The sequence below is a fragment of the Bos grunniens genome, chromosome 11 (genome assembly GCF_055505025.1).
Source record: "Bos grunniens cultivar Pamir isolate PY7600 chromosome 11, Bosgru_T2T1.0, whole genome shotgun sequence".
NCBI lineage: Eukaryota > Metazoa > Chordata > Mammalia > Artiodactyla > Bovidae > Bos > Bos grunniens.
This window is the reverse complement of record NC_141175.1, coordinates 69258969-69284184: the sequence shown is the minus strand read 5'-3', so window position 1 is coordinate 69284184 and position 25216 is coordinate 69258969. Positions and strand designations below refer to the sequence as shown.

Here is a 25216-nt window from a genome sequence, read left to right as displayed (position 1 = left end):
ACTTGTAGTAACCCCTTTGGCACCTTCAGTGTTTGTATCACACACTGTTGACTAACTGGTGTGTGTATATCAATTGATCTATAGTTAAAACCTTTTCTTGATACTGTCACAGAGGAGAACTAAAACCAAAGTTAAAAATTTTTTCCATTTACATCTTGATGTGTTTTTAAAAACCAGATTGGTTACTGTCCTTTCAGCTTTGGGGAAGTTGATGGAAACCATGAATATAGAAAACTGGAGATACTGCTGGGAAGACAGAAATTGGTTGGCTGTTTCCAGAAGACTTACCTACACAGGTATAGTTGTTTGCTGCCAACTGAAACCCAGGATTGCACTGGCAATAAAATGATCCTGGTGTGTTCACACATCTTTGGTGGCAATATGGAGGGATGGTGCATTCGTCTACATCTAGGTTATTAAGCACACACGCAAAGAGAACCAAATTACCGACTATCCAAATTACTATTATTGATCTGTTTAGTCTCAAGTTCTCAGCAGAGCATTATCTAGAAAACCTGGAGACCTCATTTTAAAAGTAATTATTTTTCTTTTTTAAAAAATTAGGGTATCTGTGCTTTAAATATACTTTTGTATGCTCTCTGTAGCTAAATGAGATGTTAAGAACAAAGACTTCCTAAACCTGGCTGGATGGGTTGAGATTTAAAGAGGGAAAAGTAATTAAGACTATTTCACATATAAGTGAGAATGTAAGGCTGCGAATATAAAAGGTTATTTATAATTAAAGAAGTAGAAAAGAACTATGGAAGAATTGAGATATAGTATAAAACTAAGAAAGGAGGCTGTTGCTCAGCTGGTGACCTTGGTGAAGTCACTCAAATGTTCAGTAGTTCGTTTTTCCTTCCGTATAATGTAGACAGTAATGCTTGCTATGTGTATCTTATGAAGTTTCTGTGAGAATCAAGTGAAAGAATGCTGTGGAAGGAATGGGATACTAAACAAGTTACTTTTTGAGAGTGCCCTTCTGACACACTGATCAAGTGTTCCAGCCTGTGTCCTCATATAAATATTTCCAACTATAAAATGCTCAATTGAGAACTTGCAGAACAGAATTAATATTTTAGAAGCATAATAAAATTTCATTAATTTACAACTGTACACTTTGTGACAACTCAAATATGGCATGTGTAATTTAAAATAATAATTATATACTATCAATGCAATGATACTATCTTATGGGAAAAATGAAAACAAAACATAACTTTCTGCTGAACTCTTCTGGTATTTTAATAACTACAAGTGTGGGAGGCAGAGTGCTCAAGTAGGTAGTGTACCACGAGGTAACCTGAGTTTAAGTCTTTGTTCCAGCATTTACTAGCTTGGTCTTAACCTCTCAGAGCTTCCATTTCCTCTTTTGTGAGTAATAATACAACAATGTGGTAGGGTTGTTGGGAGGATAACATGAGATGATATAGGTGAACTTCCTTGCACAAAATAGGCAAAAACAAATGGAAGCTATTATGAATAAGCTGCAAATATATGTGATTTAACTTGAATATTAAATAAACAATAACAATGTTCACATAGCTTCCCTCCTAATTTATTTAGCTGTCTGATCAGATGTCATGTCAGGGAGGCCATTTCTGTCCATCCATATAAAATAACTTCTGCTCCATCTAACCCCTAATCCTGCTTTATATTTCTTTGTAGCCAGTGACACTCCCTGCCATTGTGTTATGTGTTTATTTGCTTCTTGTCTGTCTTCTTCACTATAATGCATGGCAAATAAGATCCATTTTCTCCCCATGAGGTAGAGATAAAGTATTTTTTGTCTGTTGTGTGCTTAATACCTAGAATAGGGTCTGGCATGGTAGGTGCTCAGTAAACATTAGTTGAACGAATGGAAAGTTCATACTAATTAAGAGCAGTTGTGAAACAGTTCTTCCTAGTACCTAGTATCATAGCCAGGTGACAATATCAATAGCTAAGTTATGTAATTGGTACTTTCTAATAGCTCCACGAGGGCCGTGATTCTGTAAAATCTGTTTGTTTGCCACAGTGGTCCAGCACCTAGCACACAGTAAGCCCTCAATAAATATTTGATGAATTAATGGTGCATGTCTTTTCAACAAGTAAACATTCATTGAATCTTTGTTATTTGTTAGCACTGTGGTTGGCAGTGTAGGTTTACACTGCTAAACATATGATGATGATCATATGTATATTCTACTCCATCTTGTATGGAAAGCAGGCATGAAAACAAATTATTGTGTGGAATTATAAGATCAAAAATAGAAAAGTGTACAAGAGATAGAGGGAGCACCATTCCACGTGACTTGCTGAACACTGCTGGTGTATTTGGAGCAGTCCACAATGAATAAGTATAGAAATTGGGAGCATGTGTTTAGGAACAGCAATTTAGTGTTACTGCAACATTCTTATTGTACTCTATAGAAGTATTGATCTATAACAGGTTAGCAATTTACAAAAAGAATCCTTCAAAGTTTGAGAATTATTGGCATAGAAGAAGGAGTGACTATATTTGGGGAGATCATAGAACACTTCCCAGAGGAAGTGACCTTGACCTGGAATTTAAGATTTGAATAGGAGTTTGTCAGAAGTGCATGTCTCTGGTACTGAGAGCTTATACAGAGGTAGCAAAGTGTGACACTGTGTGATGTATTGGGGAACTATAACTCGTGGGACAAAGCTAAAGTGTAATTGTTTTGGCAGAAGAAGGGTGTTGTTACAACAGAGTTGGGCGAGGATAAGATGGGGAAGATCTTATATGCTATTGAGGAATGCAGTGTTCATTCTGGGGGTGAGAGGAACAGCAGGGAAGTCACATGATTAGATCTGAATTTAAGGACATCCCCTACTGTATCAGAAAGACCTCTAACTATATGTTCCATTTGCTTTGATTCTTCCCATAGTAGGCTGGGTTTGTTCTTTTTCTATACTTATTATACCCTCAGTTGTTTATTTTCCTAATACAACAGGCAAAACTTTGGTGCCTATGAATTTGTCCAAACAATTTTCTCCTAAATCACAGCTTCAGTCACTGCAAATTCCTGGTCCTTCATCAGAGACTGGACTAACTAGCCCCAGCACCTAGCAGAGCCCCAGGGCAGAGAGAGCAGGGCCAGGGCCTATGAGAGCTCAGAGTGGACACCCTGACACCAACAGCTCACATTCACTGGTGAAAACTGAATGTGGCGTTGCCTGTCCCCAGAGATTTTTATCCTCTGTTCCTAAGAGAAAATAAGAACTCTTCATTGATTTAATGGTACGAGGAAGTATGTAAGTCAGTGGACAAAGGGAGTCAATTACAGAGTTTCATCCTAGTGCTGGGCCTCAAGATTGCACCCAGAACACTTTAGTTGACTTCTTATTTGCCAGCCTCCCTATATTGTATTCTTCCAGTCATTCAAAATGCATGCATTGAACATCTACTTGGCTGGCAGACTTCAGGGACTGGGGAGACAACAATGACACAAACCAGACCTGGACCCTGCCCTCAGAGAGCTCAAGTAGAGCTCTCAAGGAGGGCTCATGTGTTGCGGTTCTAGTACTGGAGCCACTTGTAACATAAAGAATGTTTAGTACAAGTCTGTTAACTCATTACATAACAATGGCATACAACTATTCAACCCAGGGCCAGGCACCATTCTAAGCATTCCTGCACATGAGCTCTTAAGATAGGGGCTGGTTTTATTTCCACAGTACAAAGGGAAGAAGTGAGACACAGAGGATTTAAGTAACTCAAAGTGAGTTAGGGATGGAGCTGGGATTTGAACCTTACTATTCGCTCTATAGAGCTTCCCAGGTGACTCAGTGGTAAAGAATCCACCTGCCAATAAAGGAGATGCAAGAGATGCAGGTTCCATCCCTCGGTTGGGAAGATCCCCTGGAGTAGGAAAATGGCAACCAGCTCCAGTACTCCTGCTTGGAAAATTCCATGGACAGAGGAGCCTGGGGGACTACAGTCTGTGGGGCCACAAAGAGTCAGACACAACTGAGTGACTGAGCACACACACAGCACACATTTGCTCTGTAAGCTATGTTACACTAAAACCTAGTGAATGAAGCCCACAGCATCAGTGTTTTAGAGCTAGGACACCAAATATCTAACTTAAATGGTTCTCCTCTTTGCTTTTGTGGTCTCACTCATACCCTAAGTTTCTGCTTTTGCTTAGTCTAAGATGTAACTGACACGTTGATATCCAGACTATGCTTGACCTATAAAGTTGTTTTTTTCTCATTAATATGGAAAATGGGTTGGTAGTCAATGAAAGAATAAGCATTATCATTCTGCAAATAAAGATGAGTGCTTTGATTTGAAGGCCTGAGGGTTAAACAATTAAGATGCTCCAGACAGGACTTGGCTCACTACACTGTTGTACTTACCTACACACTGCTCTCCTCGCTTCTGATACCCGGGAGGGCATTGACAGGCGAAGGAACCTCGAAGATTGATGCACACTTGATCGGCTCTACAGTTGTGTGTCCCTGCAGTGCATTCGTCTATGTCTGATAAAGACACGCAGCACAGAAGGAGTTTGAGTCGACTGTGGAGATGTTGGTATTTCCTCCATCTTTTTTGCCATACTTTTCTTAAAGAAAACAAGTTTTCACTCTAATCTTAAAACGTTACTCTGTAATACTGTTTTACTGGAAATGCTTAAAATGATAAATTATTTCAAATGTTCAGAAAGTAATTTCAGAGATGCCACAGTATATCACGTATTAATAGATTTAACAAACGCTAATATTCTGCCATGTATGCTTCAGTTCACTTTGTTTTGTTAAGAAATGAAACATTAGAGGTGTAACCAAAGCTTTACTTCATTCTCATCCCTTTATTCACCCACCTACTACCATCCTGGTAGGTGTGAATCCTTCCTTGAGATTTTTTTTTTTATACTTTCATTGAACATATATGCACCCATTAGCATATATGGTATTGTTTTGGGTGTTTTAAAATGTTAAATTGTATGATACTTGCTTTTCCACCCAATATATCTCATTTGAAATAATTTCTAGTGACCAATCTCTAAAAATCTGCCTAATACCTAGGTAAAAATCAAGCTTTAATATTATGCATTGCTTGTTGCTATTTTTATTTTGTAAACTTTAGCATAACATGGATGAATAAACTTTTCATAGCAGATTATAAAATAAAAGGGATTAAATTTAATCATATTTCTCTAGGAGAGATAGGCTGGTGTAGTTTAAAATACATATTTTACCAAAGCATTTCACATCTTGGAATAATTTACTAAATGTACCTTAAGGAGTAGGTAGATTTAGTTCTGGAAAGTAAAAAAATGTTCATTTTGAGATCAACATGTATATGCATGGCAGAGTCCCCTCACTGTTTACCTGAAACCGCCACAACATTGTTAATTGGCTCTACCCCAATACAAAATAAAAACTTTAAAGTCTGGGGAAAAATATGATGTGGATTTGTGTGTGTGCACTCATATTGGAATAATTTATAAGTGAAATTTAGTTCTGCCTTCTCCACATCACCTTTGCATTTATTTGAATCTCTCATATTTATGAGGTTAAATAGCACAGATGAAAAGATTATGAAATTTTGGCATTCTTCAACAACTAAAGACTCTAAGCTTCATTTAAAAATATCTAAAATTTGTAATTCCTAGATGATAGATTTTGCATAAAAACTGAGAGAAGTTTTGGGGTGTCTGAATCATCACTGTGGTAGACCCATGGAAGTGCTTTGGAAGAAATAGTGGGCCAAAAGTCAGTACTGAAAATGAACCATCAGTAATTAGAATTTATTCCTAAATCCTGCCTTCCCTTTAAGAGGCACAGAGAGTTGCCCCGGGTGTGTTGCCTTTTATCTTCCTTTATTTTCAAGCATAATTGCTGCACTTACACTACCCAGTATATTAATGTAGGAAGCTCAGGTTATAAGAGAGTTGTCCTCAGATATCGGCTTTGGTTAGCTGGGTGTGGAAAAGACAAGAGGGATTCTTTCCAAGAGAAAGAGGGAGGGGAGATAAAGAATCCCCGAGGGGTGCCTGGCTGTTTATTGGATAATAACCTATAAAAGCATCTACTTACATAATTCTTATTATCCGGGTTTAAAGTTCTGGCAAAATTTTTGTTATTATTTTTATGTCTGTTTTGAAAATTTTTATTGCTATTTTCAAATCAGTGATTACAACTCTGTCCTTTCTAGGCACTATGCAAAGGTACAGCAATCTTTCTTTGAAATTATCTGCTTTTTTTGGTGTGTCTTTTATTATTTTCTCATATGCACTTGATGAAAACATGTCTACTGGGGTTTCTTCAGAGCTTTATGACTCGCTAATACAGAAATGACAGCAGAATTCCTATTGTTTTATGTCAAGAACATTTGCCAGCATTTGCAGTGATAACAGCCCTGAGAGATACAGCAATGTGAGATTCAGATGTGGCAAGTTTCCTCAGTACATGCTGGCGGAAGATCAAGGGCTTGGGTTGGCTGCTGCATTTTCTAAAGGAGGCCTCACCAGTGACTGTGGCTTTTCTTTCTGAGACATCCCTTTGCAAACTGCCTCCACCCCATCGCATTCCTGATGTGATTTCCTTCCTATTCGGGGTTTTTTTTTTTTTGTCCTTCAGTTCTCTTTGATAAATAGGCTAACATTTCCAGTGGAATTAATATATCATTAAATAGCTTTCATACATAGAAGTCGTGCTCCCTGGACCAGTTCTTTTTTAAGAGCCAGGTTTGTTTACCTTCTAAGAAGGATAATTTAATAAAAGTATTAGGTGAATTAAAGTAATTTAATTTTTTAAAAACCCCAAAAGCAAATAAAATGCCACCATCTCTATTGCCACTATATTCCTTTCTCTGTCGATAACAAACAAAACTGAAGCAGGATTTACCTCACCTAGGATTGACTGGTGATATTTTTAATATACTTTCTACTTACCTGGATTCACTTTTAGTTTTAATTCTTTCAGATGGGAATACTCCCTGAAATTTAATAAAACACAATTGCATGAAATTCCCTTCAAGAAAATTATTCCAAAGGAGTTGAATGGATGCTTCATCTTATACCTTGAGCTGCCATCTGTTAGTAAATGAACAGGCTACATTTTCATTTATGGCTTTTCTGACTCGAGTTTAGAATATTTATCCCCTTTGCTCTTTGCAAGTTATGTAATGCTGAAGGATGTGTAGATAGACCAGATTTCTCTGAACTATCTTCAGTAAGACTGTAAATTTGTTGGTTTATTTAAATAACATGGTTTTTATTAATTTGAAAGTTGTTCTTTGAGATCCTGTTATTGTTTATTCACACATCTATACAAAATCATGCAAAAATAATTTTACATTGTTACACTCTTTTATGCTTATCTTTTTTACTTGTATGCATCTAAAATATATTACTATGCTAGAAACTCAAAGCAGAATATCCATCTCTGTGCAGATGTACCAGCAGACCTGGCTTTCCCACGTATGTTTATAAAAGTCCTCTGTGGTGGGAATACCTTACTGGCAAAAGCAATTCTTTATTCATAAGGAAAACTACTCAGGTCAGCCACAGTTTCCCTGATAATCTAGGAAACAGTACTCTGGGGAGAGGAGTGTTTGTGTTGTTTTTAAACTATTTAGCATGTAGAAATTATGCATGCCAGAAGAAGAGATGGAGCTGAATATGAAGTAAAGAACAAATCAAGAGGCAAAATTACTCATGTTGTAACCAAAAAAATGCCCCTGCATAGTACACTGAACCACAGTCTGAACTGACAACAGTCAACAAACGTGGAGGAACTAGATATGAAAGTTGCATGCCAATTAATTTGTGTCTAACAAATTAATATTAGATTTATTGAATGAACATATATTTGCTTTTTAAGGTAAAATGTTTAATAAATGAATTTAAAGTTATTTTTCTTCCTTTAACCTAAATTAAAAAAATTTTTTTAAAGTTAAAAAAAAAAAAAATAGACCTTTGATCCTACTTGTAAATCTTGACATGAATCTTTTTATATATTTTACATATTCTAAATAAGAATCATTGGCATACACCATGTTAGCTACTACTTCTACATCATTGATTTGCTATTGCTCAATATTTGCTTTGCTTCCAATATTTATTATTATTAATACTATGACAAAAAATTGTGAGTAAAGTATTTTTCATATATAGAATTATTTCCTCAGGATATACTCCTTGGATCTATATTGTCATTGAAAATGGCTGTAAAGATATGAGATTGGCTCTTTCACTATCAGCATTGGTTATTATAATTAAAAAATATTTTTTGCTATTATGAGAAATGACATCTCACTATTATATTACTTTCATTTCTTGCCTACATCCAACATTTTGCCTATAACATTTGTTGCATATAGTTTGCCCATCTTGTTTTCTTTTAAATTTTATTAGAATTTTGACATAATATTTTACAGTTGTATGAATTGAATCTACTTGACATTATACTTTATGTTTTATATCAATGCACATGTAAATTCAGAAATCCCTTATACCTACTTATAAACATTAAATTTCATTTTTGAGTTTTTTATTGAAAAAAAATAAATAAATAAACTATTTATAAGTTATCTTTGACAGTTCAGCTCACTAGGTTCTTTAGGTAGACAGTTATCATGGTTCTTGGGCCTTGAAACCAAGTTCTTTGAGGACAAGGTCTATGTATTACTTTTTTTCTGTATTCCTAGAATCTTACAGAGTGCATGAAACATGATGGGTTTTCAAAACATAATTGTTCAATAAATGGATGAATGAATCAAGGTTGTTTGCTAAGAATGGATGCCTATAGTTTAAAGAAAGTAGGGTCAGTGTTTTATCTCACAGAACTAAACATTTACAAGACAGAGTAACAGGTAAAATGTAAGAAACACCAAAATGTCAGCAAATGGAAATGGCTATAAAGCAACAGAGTAGAGAAATACAGAAGCTAGGAAGAAAAAGGCCGCATCAGAGGTGGAAGGCTGGCCCAAGGAGATGAATTTTGAGCTGCATTTTGAAAAAGGTAAGGTATGTGGATTGGCAGAAATAGGAGGCTAGGGGTTTTCTTCGTGGCTCAGTGGTAAAGAATCTGCCTGCCAATGCAGGAGACATGGTTTCAGTCCCTGGTCAGGGGAAGATCTCACATGCTATGGAGCAGCTAAGCCCATGTGCCACAACTACTGAGCCTGTGCTCTAGAGCCCAGAAGCTGCAAACTACTGAAGCCCACACACCCCGAAGCCTGTGTTCCACAACAAAAGAAGCCACTGCAATGAGAAGCCCACACACTGCAGCTAGAGAGAAACATGTGCTGCAATGAAGACCCAGCACAGCCAAAAATAAATAAAACAACACATGTGAAAAAAATTTAAAAAGAAAAAGAAATAGGAGACTATTTCTAGGCAGAAGGGAGATCACATTAGAAAATTCTGATAAGACAGAAGTGGTTTGCATGAGAACGGCAGACAGCTGGAGTCAGCATGGCTGGAGGTACTGTGTATGAGGAGTTTGGTGCAGTGCCTGGTTAAAGGCACTCATAAAATGGTAACTCAAGTCATGAGCAAAATTCAAGGCCTTAAAGGTGTGATTGGGCTTCCCAGGTGGTACAGTGGTAAAGAATCCACCTGCCAATGCAGGAGATGCGAGAGATGTGGGTTTGCTCCCTGGCTTGGGAAGATATCCTGGAGGAGGAAATGGCAACCCACTCCAGTATTCTTGCCTGGAAAATCCCATGGACAGAGGAGCCTGGTGGCCTACACTCCATGGGGTTGCAAAGAGTTGGACACGACTGAGCATGGCACAGAGCACAGAGCAAAGGTGTGATTAGAGTTTAGATTGAACACCACAGGAAGCAGCTCTGAACTATGTAGACACAGCCTAATGTAAACATTACCAAAGTACAAAATAATAGAATGTGCTTCCTAAAATATCACAACACATAAATCAACTCACATTTCATCATTCTAATGTATTAAGAATAGCTAATGGCAATATTTGGTGATTCCCTCATTTTTCAAAAATGTGCCCACACTCTCCCTTCTAGTGATTTATACTATTGTAGGTCCCTCTCTTGCTGACTTTGGCATCATCACTGTGTTAAATAATCCAGCTGATCTTCGCTCAGCTCTCACTCCTAGCCTCTTTATCGCACTGATCCCCAGTCTATGGAACTGCATATTTGGTTTTCTCTCAGAGTTAGTAGAGGCAACTGTGTCCACATCTCTGTGGTGTCCATTAAGTCCCTGCTTAGGCCCTCATTCTCTATGTTTTTGGCTCCTGCCCTTCAGTATGACTCATATTTCCCAAACCCCTGACTCATGCTGCTTTCTCTCTCTTATGCAACATTTTAATCTTTGCAATGTTCTTTCCATAATTTGATAACTTACCACGACATGGAGTTACTTCAGTGTGTTTTCATGGGCAAAGATTTTGGGTACCTTAAACGCTCTATACTACCACTTATACTTTTCTTGTGCTGCTTTACATTAAGGGAATAATTTAGAACTACTTTGGAATAAGCCACCATTCACCAGATGTTCTATTTGATGAGAATGCACTGAAATAGAAATAAGGAACTGAAATTATTTTTATTCTGTCACTGCCTCTGTGATCTAGGGCCATGACACCAATTCCTTTTCTGTTTCTCTGTCTGTAAAATGGACTGTCTGTCCTTAATGATATGCACAGATTTTTAAAAGTTCAGAATTTTCAAAATACATCTTTTTAATTCCAGACCATAAATCCTTAGAGTAAAATAACCAGATCTTTACTAGTTCCGAGTGGCCACTGTAAATATTATTTAACAGCAAAGTAAAGGTAATGGTTAAATTCAAGTTGCTGCTATTTCTTGATCTTTGTGGCTCTAAAACCTTATTATGTCTTTACCAACAATACTAATTTAATCTCATAAATGGAATGAAGTAGGAGAAAAAGGTTAAGATTCATATTTGCTGTAAGGAGGAGTTTCTTTACTCCTGGCTGCTTTCTTCTCTCCCTCCCTCCCTCCCCCTTTCTTTCTTTTCTTTTTTCCTTCTTTTTTTTTTTTCTATAGTGACAGGATAATAAATTAGTTCCCAGCGAAGTACACTTTCTATTTAATCTATGAAACTTTTTGAAGAAAAGAGATTCATTGGGTGAAGATCTTATAGTTATTTTGGATATTAATCTTATTTTTCAATACAATCCTGGAAGGTAGCATCTATTTCAGCAAGTGCTGAGGCATTGCTATTTTACTGCTGTTTCATCCATTAATGGCTATTGATAGTGATATCCTGAGTAATCAAGGCATTATATTTGTTGACTGAAATCTGATTAAGGATAAGATGTGTAATATTTTATATGACTTCATATACAAATTTGTTAAAATTCTAAAATTAACTGCTGTAAAAATAGGTAAATATTTAATAGTATTTAAACATCTATTATTTGTTTAGGAAATAAGACCTACAAGCCTCTGATTTTATCCTAATAACAATCCTGTAGAATATGGTCTCATTATCCACAATTATTGGATGAGGCAGGAGGATGCCACTGAAATGTAGGTTGGTAAGTGACCTGCTCAAGGTAACACAGAACAGAGAAATCTTGGAGTCAAGAAAGATTTCTCTTTTGCTTCTGTAATTTAGGTCTCCAGAAAGGCTTATTTCTTTCTGGATAGTTCTGGAGAGTAGAAGTTCTACTGTGTGTGTATATATATATATACACACACATATAAAAAAAAATATATATTTCTTATATTATATAAATATATACATTTTTTCTTAGAATTAAAGAGAGTGTTGTTAATCATTAGGGCATTGATTCCTCCTTTGCATCTTTCTGCTCCATCAGAGTAACATTCATAGCTCTCCAAGTCTTCCGTTTCCCTCCCCAGTCCTTAGCCAATTATCAACAATTTTTGTCAAAGACTTTCTATTTCCCTTGCTGCTTCTTTAATAGTACTGGAATCAGATTTATCTGGGACAGATGCCCAGTTCTAGTTAGCTTTTCACCCTTCTGAAATTATCAGCTAGAATTCACCCAAGCTAAGCAGTTCTAGTGGGGAAAATAAATACTGACATTGAGTAACAAAAGAGGACTGTCTTTGTTGATGGCCAGCAGTAGATTTATAGTTCTAGATTCTTATCTGTTCTGGCAAGACAGATTGTTAATAGTTTGGTGTGCTTTAAATGATAAACAAATATATCACCACAATCAAGAAATATCAGCTTCCCAGATAGTTCATTTGTTCATTTTAGAAGAGTAGTCAATCATCTCTACTGGAAGTCCTTGGTACTGCACTGCATTCTAACAGAACCTTGAAATGTGCTATTACCATGTGGAAAAGTCATGGTATTTGTTCTTGGAGTTGCCTTGTCAACCCCAATAGTGGATTTGCACTACAAATGACCTTCTCTCACCTAGTTTCCTCTGTCTAGAGGTGTTCATTTGCAAGATGTTGGATGAGATTAAACATGAGGTTCATATCTAACCTCATGAAGTCATATCTAACATTCATGAATGTGAGGGAGAAAATCAACTGGTAAACATGAATGATCAACTTGTGACTCATCTCTACTACAAACAAACCAAATGGACCATCAGGCCAAAACAAGACAGCAAGCAAGGACTCAAAGACCTTAATCCTCATTCTTCAGCTCTTTTTGCACCCTGTCAAAGTGAAGCTTATTACTTTCAGAGTCTTAAGGGAAATACATTTTCTACTGGTAAATGGTTGTTAATTGTCAGGAGTGTTCTCTGGAATCTCTGTGAATATGTCACATCCTGGTAAACTCTCTTTTTTCTTCTTAATCTTAATAATCCATTAAAAATATTTGAGAAAAGATGACCCTGGTATTTGAATGATATTACAATCAATCATTAATCTATAATCATTAATACAGTGGAGGTAAAACTGTGTTTTGAAACAAGCAGCACCGTCAGTCTTTGTTCTAGGGTGGCTCAGTACCAGGAAGAAAGGATTCTGTGTGAAAGTTCAAGCCCATCGCATACATGTCAAGAACCTACTTCACACTGAATGGCCTTCAAAGGAGTTGTGATCCCATTTTATTAGGGGATGCCTTTGCATTGACTGAGAAGGGAATGGCAACCCACTCCAGTATTCTTGCCTGGAGAATTCCATGGACAGAGGAGCTTGGTGGGCGACGTCCATGGGGTCACAAAGAATTGGACATGACTGAGAGATTTTCACCTCACTTGCACTTATATTTCAATTGTGTTTTCTGGTGCCCCACTACTTCATCTTGCCCCTTCCACCTCCCTCCTATTTCCAGCTCCAGATCACACCACTGGAGAGTGATGAACTGAATGGAGACTGAGTACATTCGAAGGAGTCCACCATGCCTTCCCTGAACACTGTGATTTGACTCCTGGCCCCAATCCTTGAGGCCTTAACAGCCAGATTAGTCAGCCTCTCTAGCCCAAGGCACACACATGACTGGGCTTACTCCTTCAGCCCAGTCATCACTTGAGGTCACATAAGCCGCTGGCTATGGCAATGCCAATTATAACAAGCATGGCTTGAGGACCTCCTAATTGTATGAGACCAATTACATTATACTTGTTGTTCATTTAACAATAAACAGCTTTTGTGCCCACTAAATTGAGGCATACTACTAAATTTGCTGAATGTAACTTGGCAATACTTCTCCAAATCATTAACTACCTAAGACTTTGAAAATAAAGTAAATCTTTGTGCCTCTTGCCTTCAGAGCATGTTCCGTTCTTGTGTGTACTTTCCTACCCATTTCATTACACTGTACTTATGATGCTTCTGCATAATGTTTCCCCATATGCCTGAATGCCCTCACAGTTTTCTGAATTCCAAATGGATAAGTAGGATGAAGTGAGGTGTGTGACACCAAATTTGTACTAAATTTCCTTTTCTTTTTCATTCAGAATTTCAGCACAATGAAAAGCAATGAAAGGATAAATATATGTGTAAATCTTAATAAATACTGACTTTATAAAACAATAATAGTAAGGTCTTTTGTGATTTATAAAAAATTAGAATTATACGGAATTTAGAAAGATGGTGACAACAACCCTGTATGCGAGACAGCAAAAGAGACCCAGATGTATAGAACAGTCTTTTGGACTCTGTGGGAGAGGGAGGGGGGGATGATTTGGGAGAATGGCATTAAAACATGTATAATATCATATAAGAAACGAATCGCCAGTCCAGGATACAGGAAGCTTGGGGCTGGTGCACTGGGATGACCCGGGATGGTATGGGGAGGGAGGTGGGAGGGGGGTTCAGGATGGGGAACATGTGTACACCCGTGGTGGATGCATGTTGATGTATGGCAAAACCAATACAATATTGTAAAGTAAAAAAATAATAATAAAAAAATTTTTTTTAATTAGAATTAAAATACATGGGAATAAAGTGCATATGCTGGCAGGAATATAAATGGAGTTTAAGTATTTTAAAGTCCTGCAATAGTCTGGGAAGAGGTAAAACCAATAAATAAGACCAATTTATTCTGGACTTTGATAAGTCAAGGATATATGTTAAAGTATTCCCTAGGGAAAGCACTAAAAGGAATAGTAAAAGAGTATAAAACTCAAATCTAATACAGGGGAGAATGGAATAATACAAAATAGTCCATCATTTTAGTTTGAAAGCAAAAAAGAAAGGAAATAAAAACAAACTATAATATGCAGAATGAAAAAAAAAAGGCAAATAGTAAAATGGTAGCATAAACCTAAACTTATGAATATTTACATTAAAGGTAAGTGAATTAAATGGTCTTATGAAAACCAAAAGTTCTCAGGTTGATTACAAAGACAAAACCCAAATATGCTGTTTCAAGAGAAATGATTTAAATATAAGGACACAGGTAGATTAAAGAAAAAAGATGGAAAATATACTATGTAAACACTAACCCAAAGAAAGTTGGCTTTGCAATATTAATATCAGACAAAGTTGACTTTAAGGAAAAAAAAGATTAGAAAGGACAAAAAATAATACTGTGTAATGATAAAAGTTTAGTTCACCAGAAAAATGTAGAAATTCTAAATTTAACTGCATTTAATCCCATAGCCTCAATATAGATAAAGCAAATGAGTCAAACTAAAGGGCAAATGGCTATATACAGTAAAAGATTTTAACAATCTGTCCCAGTAACTAAAAGAATAAACACACATTTGCAAAAATGAATAGAAAATATGAATAACATGGTTAAAATCTTTGAACTGACATGTATAGAACACTGTACAGAATATATAACCTTTTCAAATATTGAGAAAGCATTAATGGAAAATAACTATATGCTGGTGTTAAGTCTAAATAAACTTCAAAAATTGCAATATACAGATTTTATTCTCTAACTGCAAGGCAAGTAAGATAGAAACAGCAACAATAATGATGACAAAACTAGAAAAATCACTCTCTTTTGGAAAAGAAGAAATATACTTCAAAAGAGCTCATGATTTAAAGAAGATAACAAAATTGAAATTTAAGACTATTTCAAACTAAGTGAAAATGAAAATGTTACATACCAAAGCCTGAGGTGGGGAAAATGCCAGCCTACTGTCCTTACATCATCCTTATCTTCCCCCCAACACTGTATCCACTTTACAAAATGAAATTTGTATCTGAGCTAGTCTGCTGCAAGAGTGACTTGAGGATTTTGAAGGTCTGCTTAAAGAAGAAGGAAAAGATCTTGACCATGTCTTTCCAAAGAGCAGAACTAGAATAAACAGAAATCCGAGGAAGGCAGATTTTAGTTCAGTGAAAGAAAAAAATGTTGTGGTCATTGAACATTTTAAGATATTAAGAGATAACGAGGTTCCTATCACTGGAAATATGCAACTGGTATAACTTTAATCCCAGTAGTGTGTGTGTATATGTGTGGCAGGGGCAGGGGTAGGATTTGACCAGCAGCAGCATAGCATAGTATATATTAGTATAATAACAAGTCTGGTGCTGCTGCTGCTGCTGCTAAGTCACTTCATTGTGTCCGACTCTGTGCGACCCCATAGACGGCAGCCCACCAGGCTCCCCAGTCCCTGGGATTCTCCAGGCAAGAACACTGGAGTGGGTTGCCATTTCCTTCTCCAGTGCATGAAAGTGAAAAGTGAAAGGGAAGTCGCTCAGTTGTGTCTGACTCTTAGCGACCCCATGGACTGCAGCCCACCAGGCTTCTCTGTCCATGGGGTTTTCCAGACAAGAGTACTGGAGTGGGGTGCCATTGCCTTCTCCGAATATATACTATATGTTATAGTTATACTATACTATACTATATAATATACTATATATCATTAGTATATATAGTTTACTAACAAATACTAACAAAATATATACAGTATACTAACAAATTCCTTGTTAGTTTTAAGAATTTTTCAGTAAGGAAGACTGCAGACTTTATCATCTTAAGGCAGAAGATTATTCAGTGTTCAAAATGTTAAATGCAAGCAACTATCAGCTTGTGCCCAAGTGTTTCATGCGTCATCATACCAAGTAAGATTTGACTTTTTGGTTTTGTTCCAAACTGATACTATAGTTACCATTTCCTCCAAGTTATTCATGAATTATCATGCATACTTGAATTTAATTTGCTGATAAATTGTGTTTGACCTACATAAACTATGGGATATCCCCTTACCCAGTGTTAAAACACTTTTAGTGTGAAGCAATAGCATTCAAATAACTCCTGATTATTAGTTCAAAGAGTACCTAAAGGCAATAGGGGACAAAAGAAAATACTGTTCCCTAAAACTATGACCCGGTAAGTTTTGATGCTAAAGATTTCTCAAGCTACCATATAAATAGTCTTTGGACTTTTAAAATGAGTTTGGGGCATTTTACCCTCCATTTCCATTAGAAGCAAAAATACTATATATTCTCTGAAATTTCTTTCAGTTTTAAAAATCTGAAATTAAAGCTCACATTGCTGAATTCCTGAATGCTATTGTAAAACGGATTCATTTTCCAGCTCTTATCGCTTCTACCCTTTCTAACACACAATATTGGATCCTGGAAAACCTGAAAAACATGCTCTTGCTTCTTGAGAGCCATGACTGTTTCTTCGTCCCTTGTTTTTCATTTTCCCTTCCTCCTAATCTGTAGAATCAAAGAAGGATTTAAAATGGACTCATCTTTCTGAACAGGATTAAATGGCTCTGTTAGCAGAGGGGGATGCATAGAAAGGTCTCTTCAATGTTTAGGCAGTACTGTGTACCTGCAAAGTTACATACCTGCCCAGAATTTAGAAAAGCTTAACGCTTGATTGCCAGCTTAAACTCTGAAAAAAGTCTTTTGGGGAAACATGCCCTGTATACGGTTTCTGTCTATAGACTACAAAGGGAGGTGGACCTGTGCCAGTTATGTGTTAAAGGTAGATGCCAAACTTAGTCTATGAGAGAATTTCTTGGCATAAATAAACACAGATGAAAAAAAAGTCTATGTTCTTAGATCTGTTATATACACTTAAAATGGTTACCGCATGGAGCACATCCATAGTCTATCATATTCCAAGTTTTCATTTTAGAAGAAAAATGGAAAAATTGAGTAATTCATATTGTTAATTTTAAAATTAGCCTAGAATTATTTCTCCCTAGAAATATAATAATTGTTTATGGAAACCTTTAAATGAAAACCTTTGACTTCAGGCACATATATGGTCAATGTGGATGACTGTGAAGCTGCCAGATAGCTGTAAGGAGGTCCCCTATCAGTGACTGTCACCTACAGATCTCTTTCCATGGCTTTTGGAATTTGAATAGCCATACTATTTTCTCTTCACTTTCTGCCATAAAGGTGGTGTCATCTGCATATCTGAGGTTACTGATATTTCTCCCAGCAATCTTGATTCCAGCTTGTGCTTCTTCCAAAGCCTCTTGTGGAAACATTCAGAAAACGAAGATCATGGCATCTGGTCCCATTACTTCATGGCAAATAGATGGGGAAACACTGGAAACAGTGTCAGACTTTTATTTTTGGGGGCTCCAAAATCACTGCAGATGGTGATTGCAGCCATGAAATTAAAAGACGCTTACTCCTTGGAAGGAAAGTTATGACCAACCTAGATAGCATATTCAAAAGCAGAGACATTACTTTGCCAACAAAGGTCCATCTAGTCAAGGCTACGGTTTTTCCAGTGGTCATGTATGGATGTGAAAGTTGGACTGTGAAGAAAGCTGAGTGCCGAAGAATTGATGCTTTTGAACTGTGGTGTTGGAGAAGATTCTTGAGAGTCCTTTGGACTGCAAGGAGATCCGAGTCCATTCTGAAGGAGATCAGTCCTGGGTGTTCATTGGAAGGACTGATGCTAAAGCTGAAACTCCAGTACTTTGGCCACCTCATGTGAAGAGTTGACTCATTGGAAAAGACCCTGATGCTGGGAGGGATTGGGGGCAGGAGGAGAAGGGGTGGCAGAGGATGAGATGGCTGGATGTCATCACCGACTCGATGGACATAAGTTTGGGTGAACTCCGGGAGTTGGTGATGGACAGGGAGGCCTGGAGTGCTGCAATTCATGGGGTCGCAAAGAGTTGGACATGACTGAGCAACTGAATTGAACTGAACTATTTTCTCACTACATAGTATTTTTAAGTTTTAAATTATTTTACTTGAGATTGTTTCTTTCTTTAGTTGCTTGTGCTAGATTTTGTCCTAGCCTTATTATACCAAGAATTAAGAGTTTATGGGAGGACTCAATCTTTTTAGAAAATCTGGGAACCACAGAATAAATTTTTTCCCTGTGCCCTTCCCTGACAGAAATATATGAAATATGATTGGGATACAAGAGTGGGTAAGATCATGGGATTTGGAGTCAAACAAGTCTCAGTTCAAATCCAAGCAACACCATGTTTTTGGTATGTGTCAGGGGAGAGTTATTTAACTTTTCCAAGTCTCATTGCCATGTCTGTCAGGTAGGGATAATATGCATTTCATAAGGTTCTTGTGAGGATGGACTGAAGTAATACACATCCCAAATGGCACCTCATTGACACTAAGGGCTCAATAAATTGTATTTAACACTGTGAGGTTTTTATATATTGTTGTACATCAGGATGGTACTTCTGTTATAGACAGGTGGAAGGAAGCAAGAAAACTGCAGATGTCCTGGTGTATAATTACACATCCTATCTTGGTTTCCTTGCTCAGTGTCATATTTTGAATGTGGTGGTCATGACTGAAATCCACTTAGGAGGAACAACCATAGCATCGAATGACTTCCCTTTCTTTGGCATATTCCAGATGCGTGGATGCAAGAATAGGCAAAATCACCCTTTCTTTCTTAAAGTTATTTCTCATTAGGGAAATTGCAAACATTCACACAAATGTGATCTGGCAAAACAGAAAGAGTCTACATCATTTGCATTTCATATTTTGAGATATGAAAGGACAGTTGGTGGCAATAGGACCCATCCACAGAAATGGAGTATTAATGTTTATGAAGTATTAATGTTTATTAATATTTAGCAAACATAGGTTTAATTGGTACTCTAATTAGAACCTACATAGAATTCTGATAGATTTGAAAAAACTGTGAAAAATACAAATTTCAGAAGCAATTTTTATTATTATATTTGTGGGAGACCTGGGTTTGATCCCTGGGTTAGGAAGATCCCCTGGAGGATGGCATGGCAAAGTACTCCAGTATCCTTGCCTGGAGAATCCCCATGGATAGAGGAGCCTGGTGGGCTACAGTCCATAGGGTCGCAAAGAGTCAGGCATAACTGAATGACTAAGCACAGCACATTGTCAAGGATATGGTCATCGTTTCTCAAGGTGTCGATGAAATTATAAATCAAAACTTGAGAATAGATGGGGATATTTTCAAACATGGGGGGAAAGCTACATGTAAAGTCATGACAAATACTTCTGGGTGTTTGTTCATTAGGGACAAGGCTCAGCATCACATTCTAAGATGAAAGTATCAGGTGCTTAACTTCTCAAATGAGGAGATCTGAGGAATCTCCACAAGACATAATGGTGATGTATATCATTTGTAGTTAATGAAACATCCATTCAATCATATCATACAGGAATATTTGATCTGGAGCCAATTTTTGTTGGTTAAAAGTTATGCTATTAATAAAGCAAAAAAATATGGCATATGAGAAAAATAAACTTGGGAAAATTAATTTTGGTTCCTTTGGATACCAAATGACCTCCAAATGCTTTCATTATATCCAAATATAAATTATATAGGTGCATATGATAAATTCTTGTTCTCATATTAAAAGTAAAACATAGAAAATTAATAGGAAAAATTAAAGAATTTAAAGCCTGAGGAAAAACACTATGCTTATGGTGGCAGTGTGACAAATCAGCAAGTGACAAGGGTGACTTCCTTCTCTGCTGTCTTATTATCCCACCTTTTTCCATCTTGCATTTCTGACTCTCTCTTCCTATTTCAGTGTTCAATCTTGCATTTCTGTTCAGTTCAGTTGCTCAGTCGTGTCCAGCTCTTTGTGACCGCACGGGCTGCAGCACACCAGGCTGACTGGTTCATCACCAACTCCTGGAGCCTGCTCAAACTCATGGCCATTGAGTTGGTGATGCCATACAACCTTCTCATCCTCTGTTGTCCCCTTATCCTCCTGCCTTCAATCTTTCCAAGCAAGGTCTTTTCAATGAGTCAGTTTTTCCCATCAGGTGGCCAAAGTATTGGAGCTTCAGCTTCGGCATCAGTCCTTCCAATGAATATTCAGGACTGATTTCCTATAGGATTGACTGGTTGGATCTCCTTGCAATCCAAGGGACGCTCAAGAGTCTTCTCCAATACCAAAGTTCAAAAGCATCAATTTTTCAGCATTCATCTTTCTTTATGGTCCAACTCTCATGTGGAGAAACCATAGCTTTGATTATATAGACCTTTGTCAGCTAAGTAATGTCTCTCCTTTTTAATATGCTGTTTAGGTTTGTCATAGCTTTTCTTCCAAGGAGCAAGTGTCTTTTAATTTCATGACTGCAGTCACCATCTGCAGTTATTTTAGAGCTCAAAAAAGAAAGTCTTTCACTGTTTCTATTATTTCCTCATCTATTTTCTGTGAAGTGATGGGACTGGATGCCATGATCTTCGTTTTTTGAATGTTGAGTTTTAGGCCCACTTTTTCACTCTCCTCTTTCACTTCCATCAGGAGGCTCTTTTCCTCTTCGCTTTCTGTCATAAGGGTGGTATAATCTGCATATCTGAGGTTATTGATATTTCCCCTGGTGATCTTGATTCCAGCTTGCATTTGTAGTTGATCTTGTATTTGCCCTTTCTTAATTTCACCTCAGTCGGGCAGACCATTCTTTTACCTTGTGAATTCTGATTGATGCCGCATCCAGGGGTAGTGTGAGGATCTCCTACTAGTGCAGGCCTTGGGCACTGTTGCTTTAGCAATGGTTTGTGAGTGCTGTTTCCCTGACCCAGGGCTGTGACTCTCCAATGCACCCCTCAGGAGCTTAGCAAACTGTCCCTGCCCCATCTCTTCAGTGAGGTGATCTGTTACCCAGGTCCCCAGAACCCCAATACCAGCAACTTAATACTGTGACTAATGCAAACGCACACAGATGTCAATAAAATGCAGAAGGTCTGTATAACTAGATGAACCTCACTATAATATAACAGGTAATTTCATATAAAAACTAGTCTTTTCATCAATATCATCTTGTATGACCCTCAGTATAAGCCAGGCTACATATTCCATGGTGCAAACACAGGTTGCCACTTGTCTGCCTTTGCCCACGAGCCTCTCCCCAACCCTTCTACCTTAACAGGATAGACTGTCCTTCTTTCCAGTTCATATCCACCTTCCTGAAGCTTCTTTTCCCAGGTTCCTTTGCCCAATGTAAGATGACTGCAGAAAGTAACCTGTCCAGTTGAGCTTTGGGTCAGCTATATCCACAAATTATCCTTGTTAAGAAAGAGGAATAGCAGTATACTTGCTACCTCTGGAAAACCAACCATCTTGGAGAGATCTTGGTGACAGCTGGCCCTATCCCCTCCTGCTTAACTAGACTCACCTTAAGGATGAAGGAGTGCCCCTGGCACTTTGTATGGCTTAGGGTCCTAAATAAGTTTTTCTCTGACTACTGAATTCTGGCACACTCCATTAGGAAAAACCAACAGCTGAATAACCCTAGGCACACATCAGTGGCCTATATAATTTTATAGCCTCAATTTGTTGAAGGTACCAATTGAGCTCTCCATTAGATCTGATGTGTAGATTCTAGCACTATTATAAAGTGGCAAAACACTCAAGTAACACTCGATACTTCCATAGCATTTATACAATTATATTGTCATTATAACAATTTTTTTTATAAGGCTAGGGATGCTATGCCAAATAAGGTGAATGTGTGGAAACTCTTGTAGCTTCTGCAAAGTTACAGAGAGGTTGAGTTACAATTTTATTTTCAACTAGTTTTCCAGTAAGTTTTAGTATAAATTTTAAGATGGAACAGATCTCAAGTAGTAAAAATCCTTTAAGAGTTTACAGTTATATTCTGTGTGGATAAAATCATAATGGCCTGGAACAATGACTAAATGCTGAGTGGAATTTTAAGGCTGGATTTGACTTTATAAGCTTTTCCTTGAGCTAAGATATTTTTCCCACTGTGTTATGTTTGATAAAGATTGAAACTTATAAGCAGGACTGTGTCATTTTTATAATGAAATTCATACTTAATTTGCCTTTGTAGCACTGGTATGAAATGAAGAATTAAACCACTTCTAATTAGCTACAATAAAATTATCTCACCAGGTTAACAAATTTATAATTGAGAAATAAGTTTTAAAAGCAAATGATGTGTTTGCCTCTTCTGTAAACAAACCTGATTATGTCACCTCCCACCTATCTTCAGGATGAAATCCAAACTTTTTAACAGGATGTTCAGGCCCCTTCCCGATTTGATTTATCATTTTAAATCCTCACTGAACTATACAGAGCACTTATTTCTCCTGTATTCTACTTAATGACTAGCAAGTGCTGTTCCCTCTGCATAGAACATTTTTTCTGTTTCCCTCCATCCCTTCCCCCAGTTCATTAAAGGCTAATCCCCACAACTTCCTAACACTGAGGTCTGGTGGTACCTTCTCTGGGAAGTTTCTGAAATGGGACTCAAAATGTCACGTTGCTATTACTGTCTTCTTGCTCAGACTGTGAGCTCTTTGTGGGCAGACACCATAAGCTTTCATCCTGTATTCTCAACACCTACTATGCTTTGCACACAGTAGTTACTCAACTCAGGCTTGTTGAATAATCTCACACTTTGAAATTATGCTTAGGGATCCAGCTATAGGATGTCTCTGTAGTCTTGTGCCATCTCCCAAACTATAAGAAACAAAGCAAATGTTAAAATATTTCTACCTCCCATCTTATTATTCTAAAATCCAATATAATGAAAAAGCAAATATAGACAACCAACATTTAATCTCCAGGAGGCCCACTCTTGAAAAGCATAAGCATGACTGCTGTTTATGAAGTGTTCCAGAATGGACACTTAGATCAATAGACAAGCCAGGTGTTTTGTCTTTGCAAAATTCTAGCTATGAGTAGATCTTCAAAAAAACCAAAACCAAACCAAAAACAACCACCCCCAACCAAATAGTAGCAAGACTTCGTGATCTCTAAATCTAGTTAAAATTCCTATGGATTACTCTATAGGCTAAACTATATATTTTTATGGTTTTAAGTTCTTGCTGTATTAGCTTAGCAATATAGCCTCACTCCCACTCTAAAATTGCTGTTCCCCATTTTGTATGTTTAAACAAAGATCATTTTTAACTGGAAAATGCATCTTCCATGCATATTCTCATGACATATCATGAGAACTTGTTGCTCTCCTCTGTTTATAATCAGATTACTCCTTTAGTTTATGCTTATTTACAAAATGGATAGTAGGAGACTCACAGGGGAGACTGGGCCTATGGATAATTGCCTCTTGCCATAATTTTCTATAACTGCAAAACCCTTATTTAATTAGGGTATGACTCTACTTCAGTTGTATTCATCGCATACTGCAGTGTCACAGACTTAAATATGTTAAAATAAGAGAAACTATTGTTAACAGTCTATGTTTAGACAGTTTATGGTTAGAGACTTGTTCCATATTCCTTCAGTCATACAGTATAACTAATGAACATTCTACAGTTTAATGGATGTGGGCATGAAGCACAAAGGCTGATTGTTCAGAAGATCATTTAAGGGCTTACTTAGCTCCTAATTGGCTATTTCATTGGGTACAGGAGCTGAATTACACCAGAATGTTACTAATTTCAAATTTGATGTTTACTTTTGTAAAACCTATGAATAAATGGATTGCTAAACAATATTATAAACAGTTTACCATACTTGAAGTGGAACTTGTTTAGAATCATCATTTGACTCAGGAGAAGCACTTGCATGCAAAAATAATGAATGTGTTTATTGGAAATAGTTTCTAACAAAGTATTAAATTATCATTATGATTCTGAAAATAGTCCTTATGGAGCAAACTTTTAATACCTATTATTAGCATCATTACTATATGTACTAACTTGAAAGTTATGTACAATTCTTTCTCGAAAAACTCAATTTTAAGCAAATCAAACTAACATATGCCCTCTGGTCTCAGTTCCCCACCCCAGTCCTATTGGGGTGATTTAACACATTTAACCATATGTGTATGTTTATTTCTCCCCCTCACCTTACAACTATCTGAAGGTAGCATTTTTATTAGATCACTCCTTGCTCAAACATTTTACTAATTCTGACAGTACTAAATCTAAATAGCTTAACAAGAATTCAAGGTTCTATATAAATTTTCTCCAATGACTTCCCTATCGTGTTTCTTGCTTCCCCTATAGTAGACACTCTTTCCATCACCCTGAACAGTAATACAGTACTGTTACCATTACTCAGGTCCATCTAGCAGAGCCTGCCCTTTTTCTTCTCAGATTTATTCACATCTGTAAAACATCTGCTCCCTACAAAAAACTCTTAATTGGCCCTTGGTTGCAGCAACCAATCCCTCCTTTGGACCCTTCTAGTTCTTTTTGATAAATTAATCAGTTAGTTAATTTTTAATTGGAGAATAATTGCTTTACAGTGTGTTAGTTTCTGTTGTACAGCATCATGAATCGGCTATATATATATATATACACACACACACACACACACAGCCCTCCATCTTGACCCTTCCTTCCACTTTCCCCATCCCACCCCTCTAGGTCATCACAGAGCATCAGGCTGAGCTCCCTGTGTTATATACTAGCTTTCCATTAGCTAGCTATTTTGCACATGGTAGTGTATATATGTCAGTGCTGCTCTCTAAATTTGTCCC

The 25216-nt window shown here is 37.1% G+C and overlaps 2 protein-coding genes across 14 annotated transcripts in view; one reads left to right on the top strand and one right to left on the bottom strand.

The window, feature by feature from the left end:
* Positions 1 to 365, top strand: part of LOC147363286 (uncharacterized) — a 201665-nt gene extending 201300 nt beyond the window's left edge. For both annotated transcript variants that reach the window (XR_015136876.1, XR_015136874.1), the window contains one exon: positions 198 to 365. The gene's annotated coding sequence lies outside the window, so the exon portion shown is untranslated. The remainder of the gene's footprint in view (positions 1 to 197) is intronic.
* The window catches only part of EFEMP1 (EGF-like fibulin extracellular matrix protein 1), a 70814-nt gene that overhangs the window by 13657 nt on the left and 31941 nt on the right, over positions 1 to 25216 (bottom strand). For 6 of the 12 annotated variants that reach the window (XM_086326803.1, XM_086326800.1, XM_086326801.1 and 3 more), the window contains exons 5-6: positions 4366 to 4488; positions 289 to 408 (exon numbers count right to left, since the gene is read on the bottom strand). In XM_086326803.1, coding sequence (XP_086182929.1) covers positions 289 to 408; positions 4366 to 4488 — 243 coding nt within the window. The remainder of the gene's footprint in view (positions 1 to 288; positions 409 to 4365; positions 4489 to 25216) is intronic. The other 6 variants (XM_086326807.1, XM_086326810.1, XM_086326808.1 and 3 more) reach the window with 1 other exon arrangement.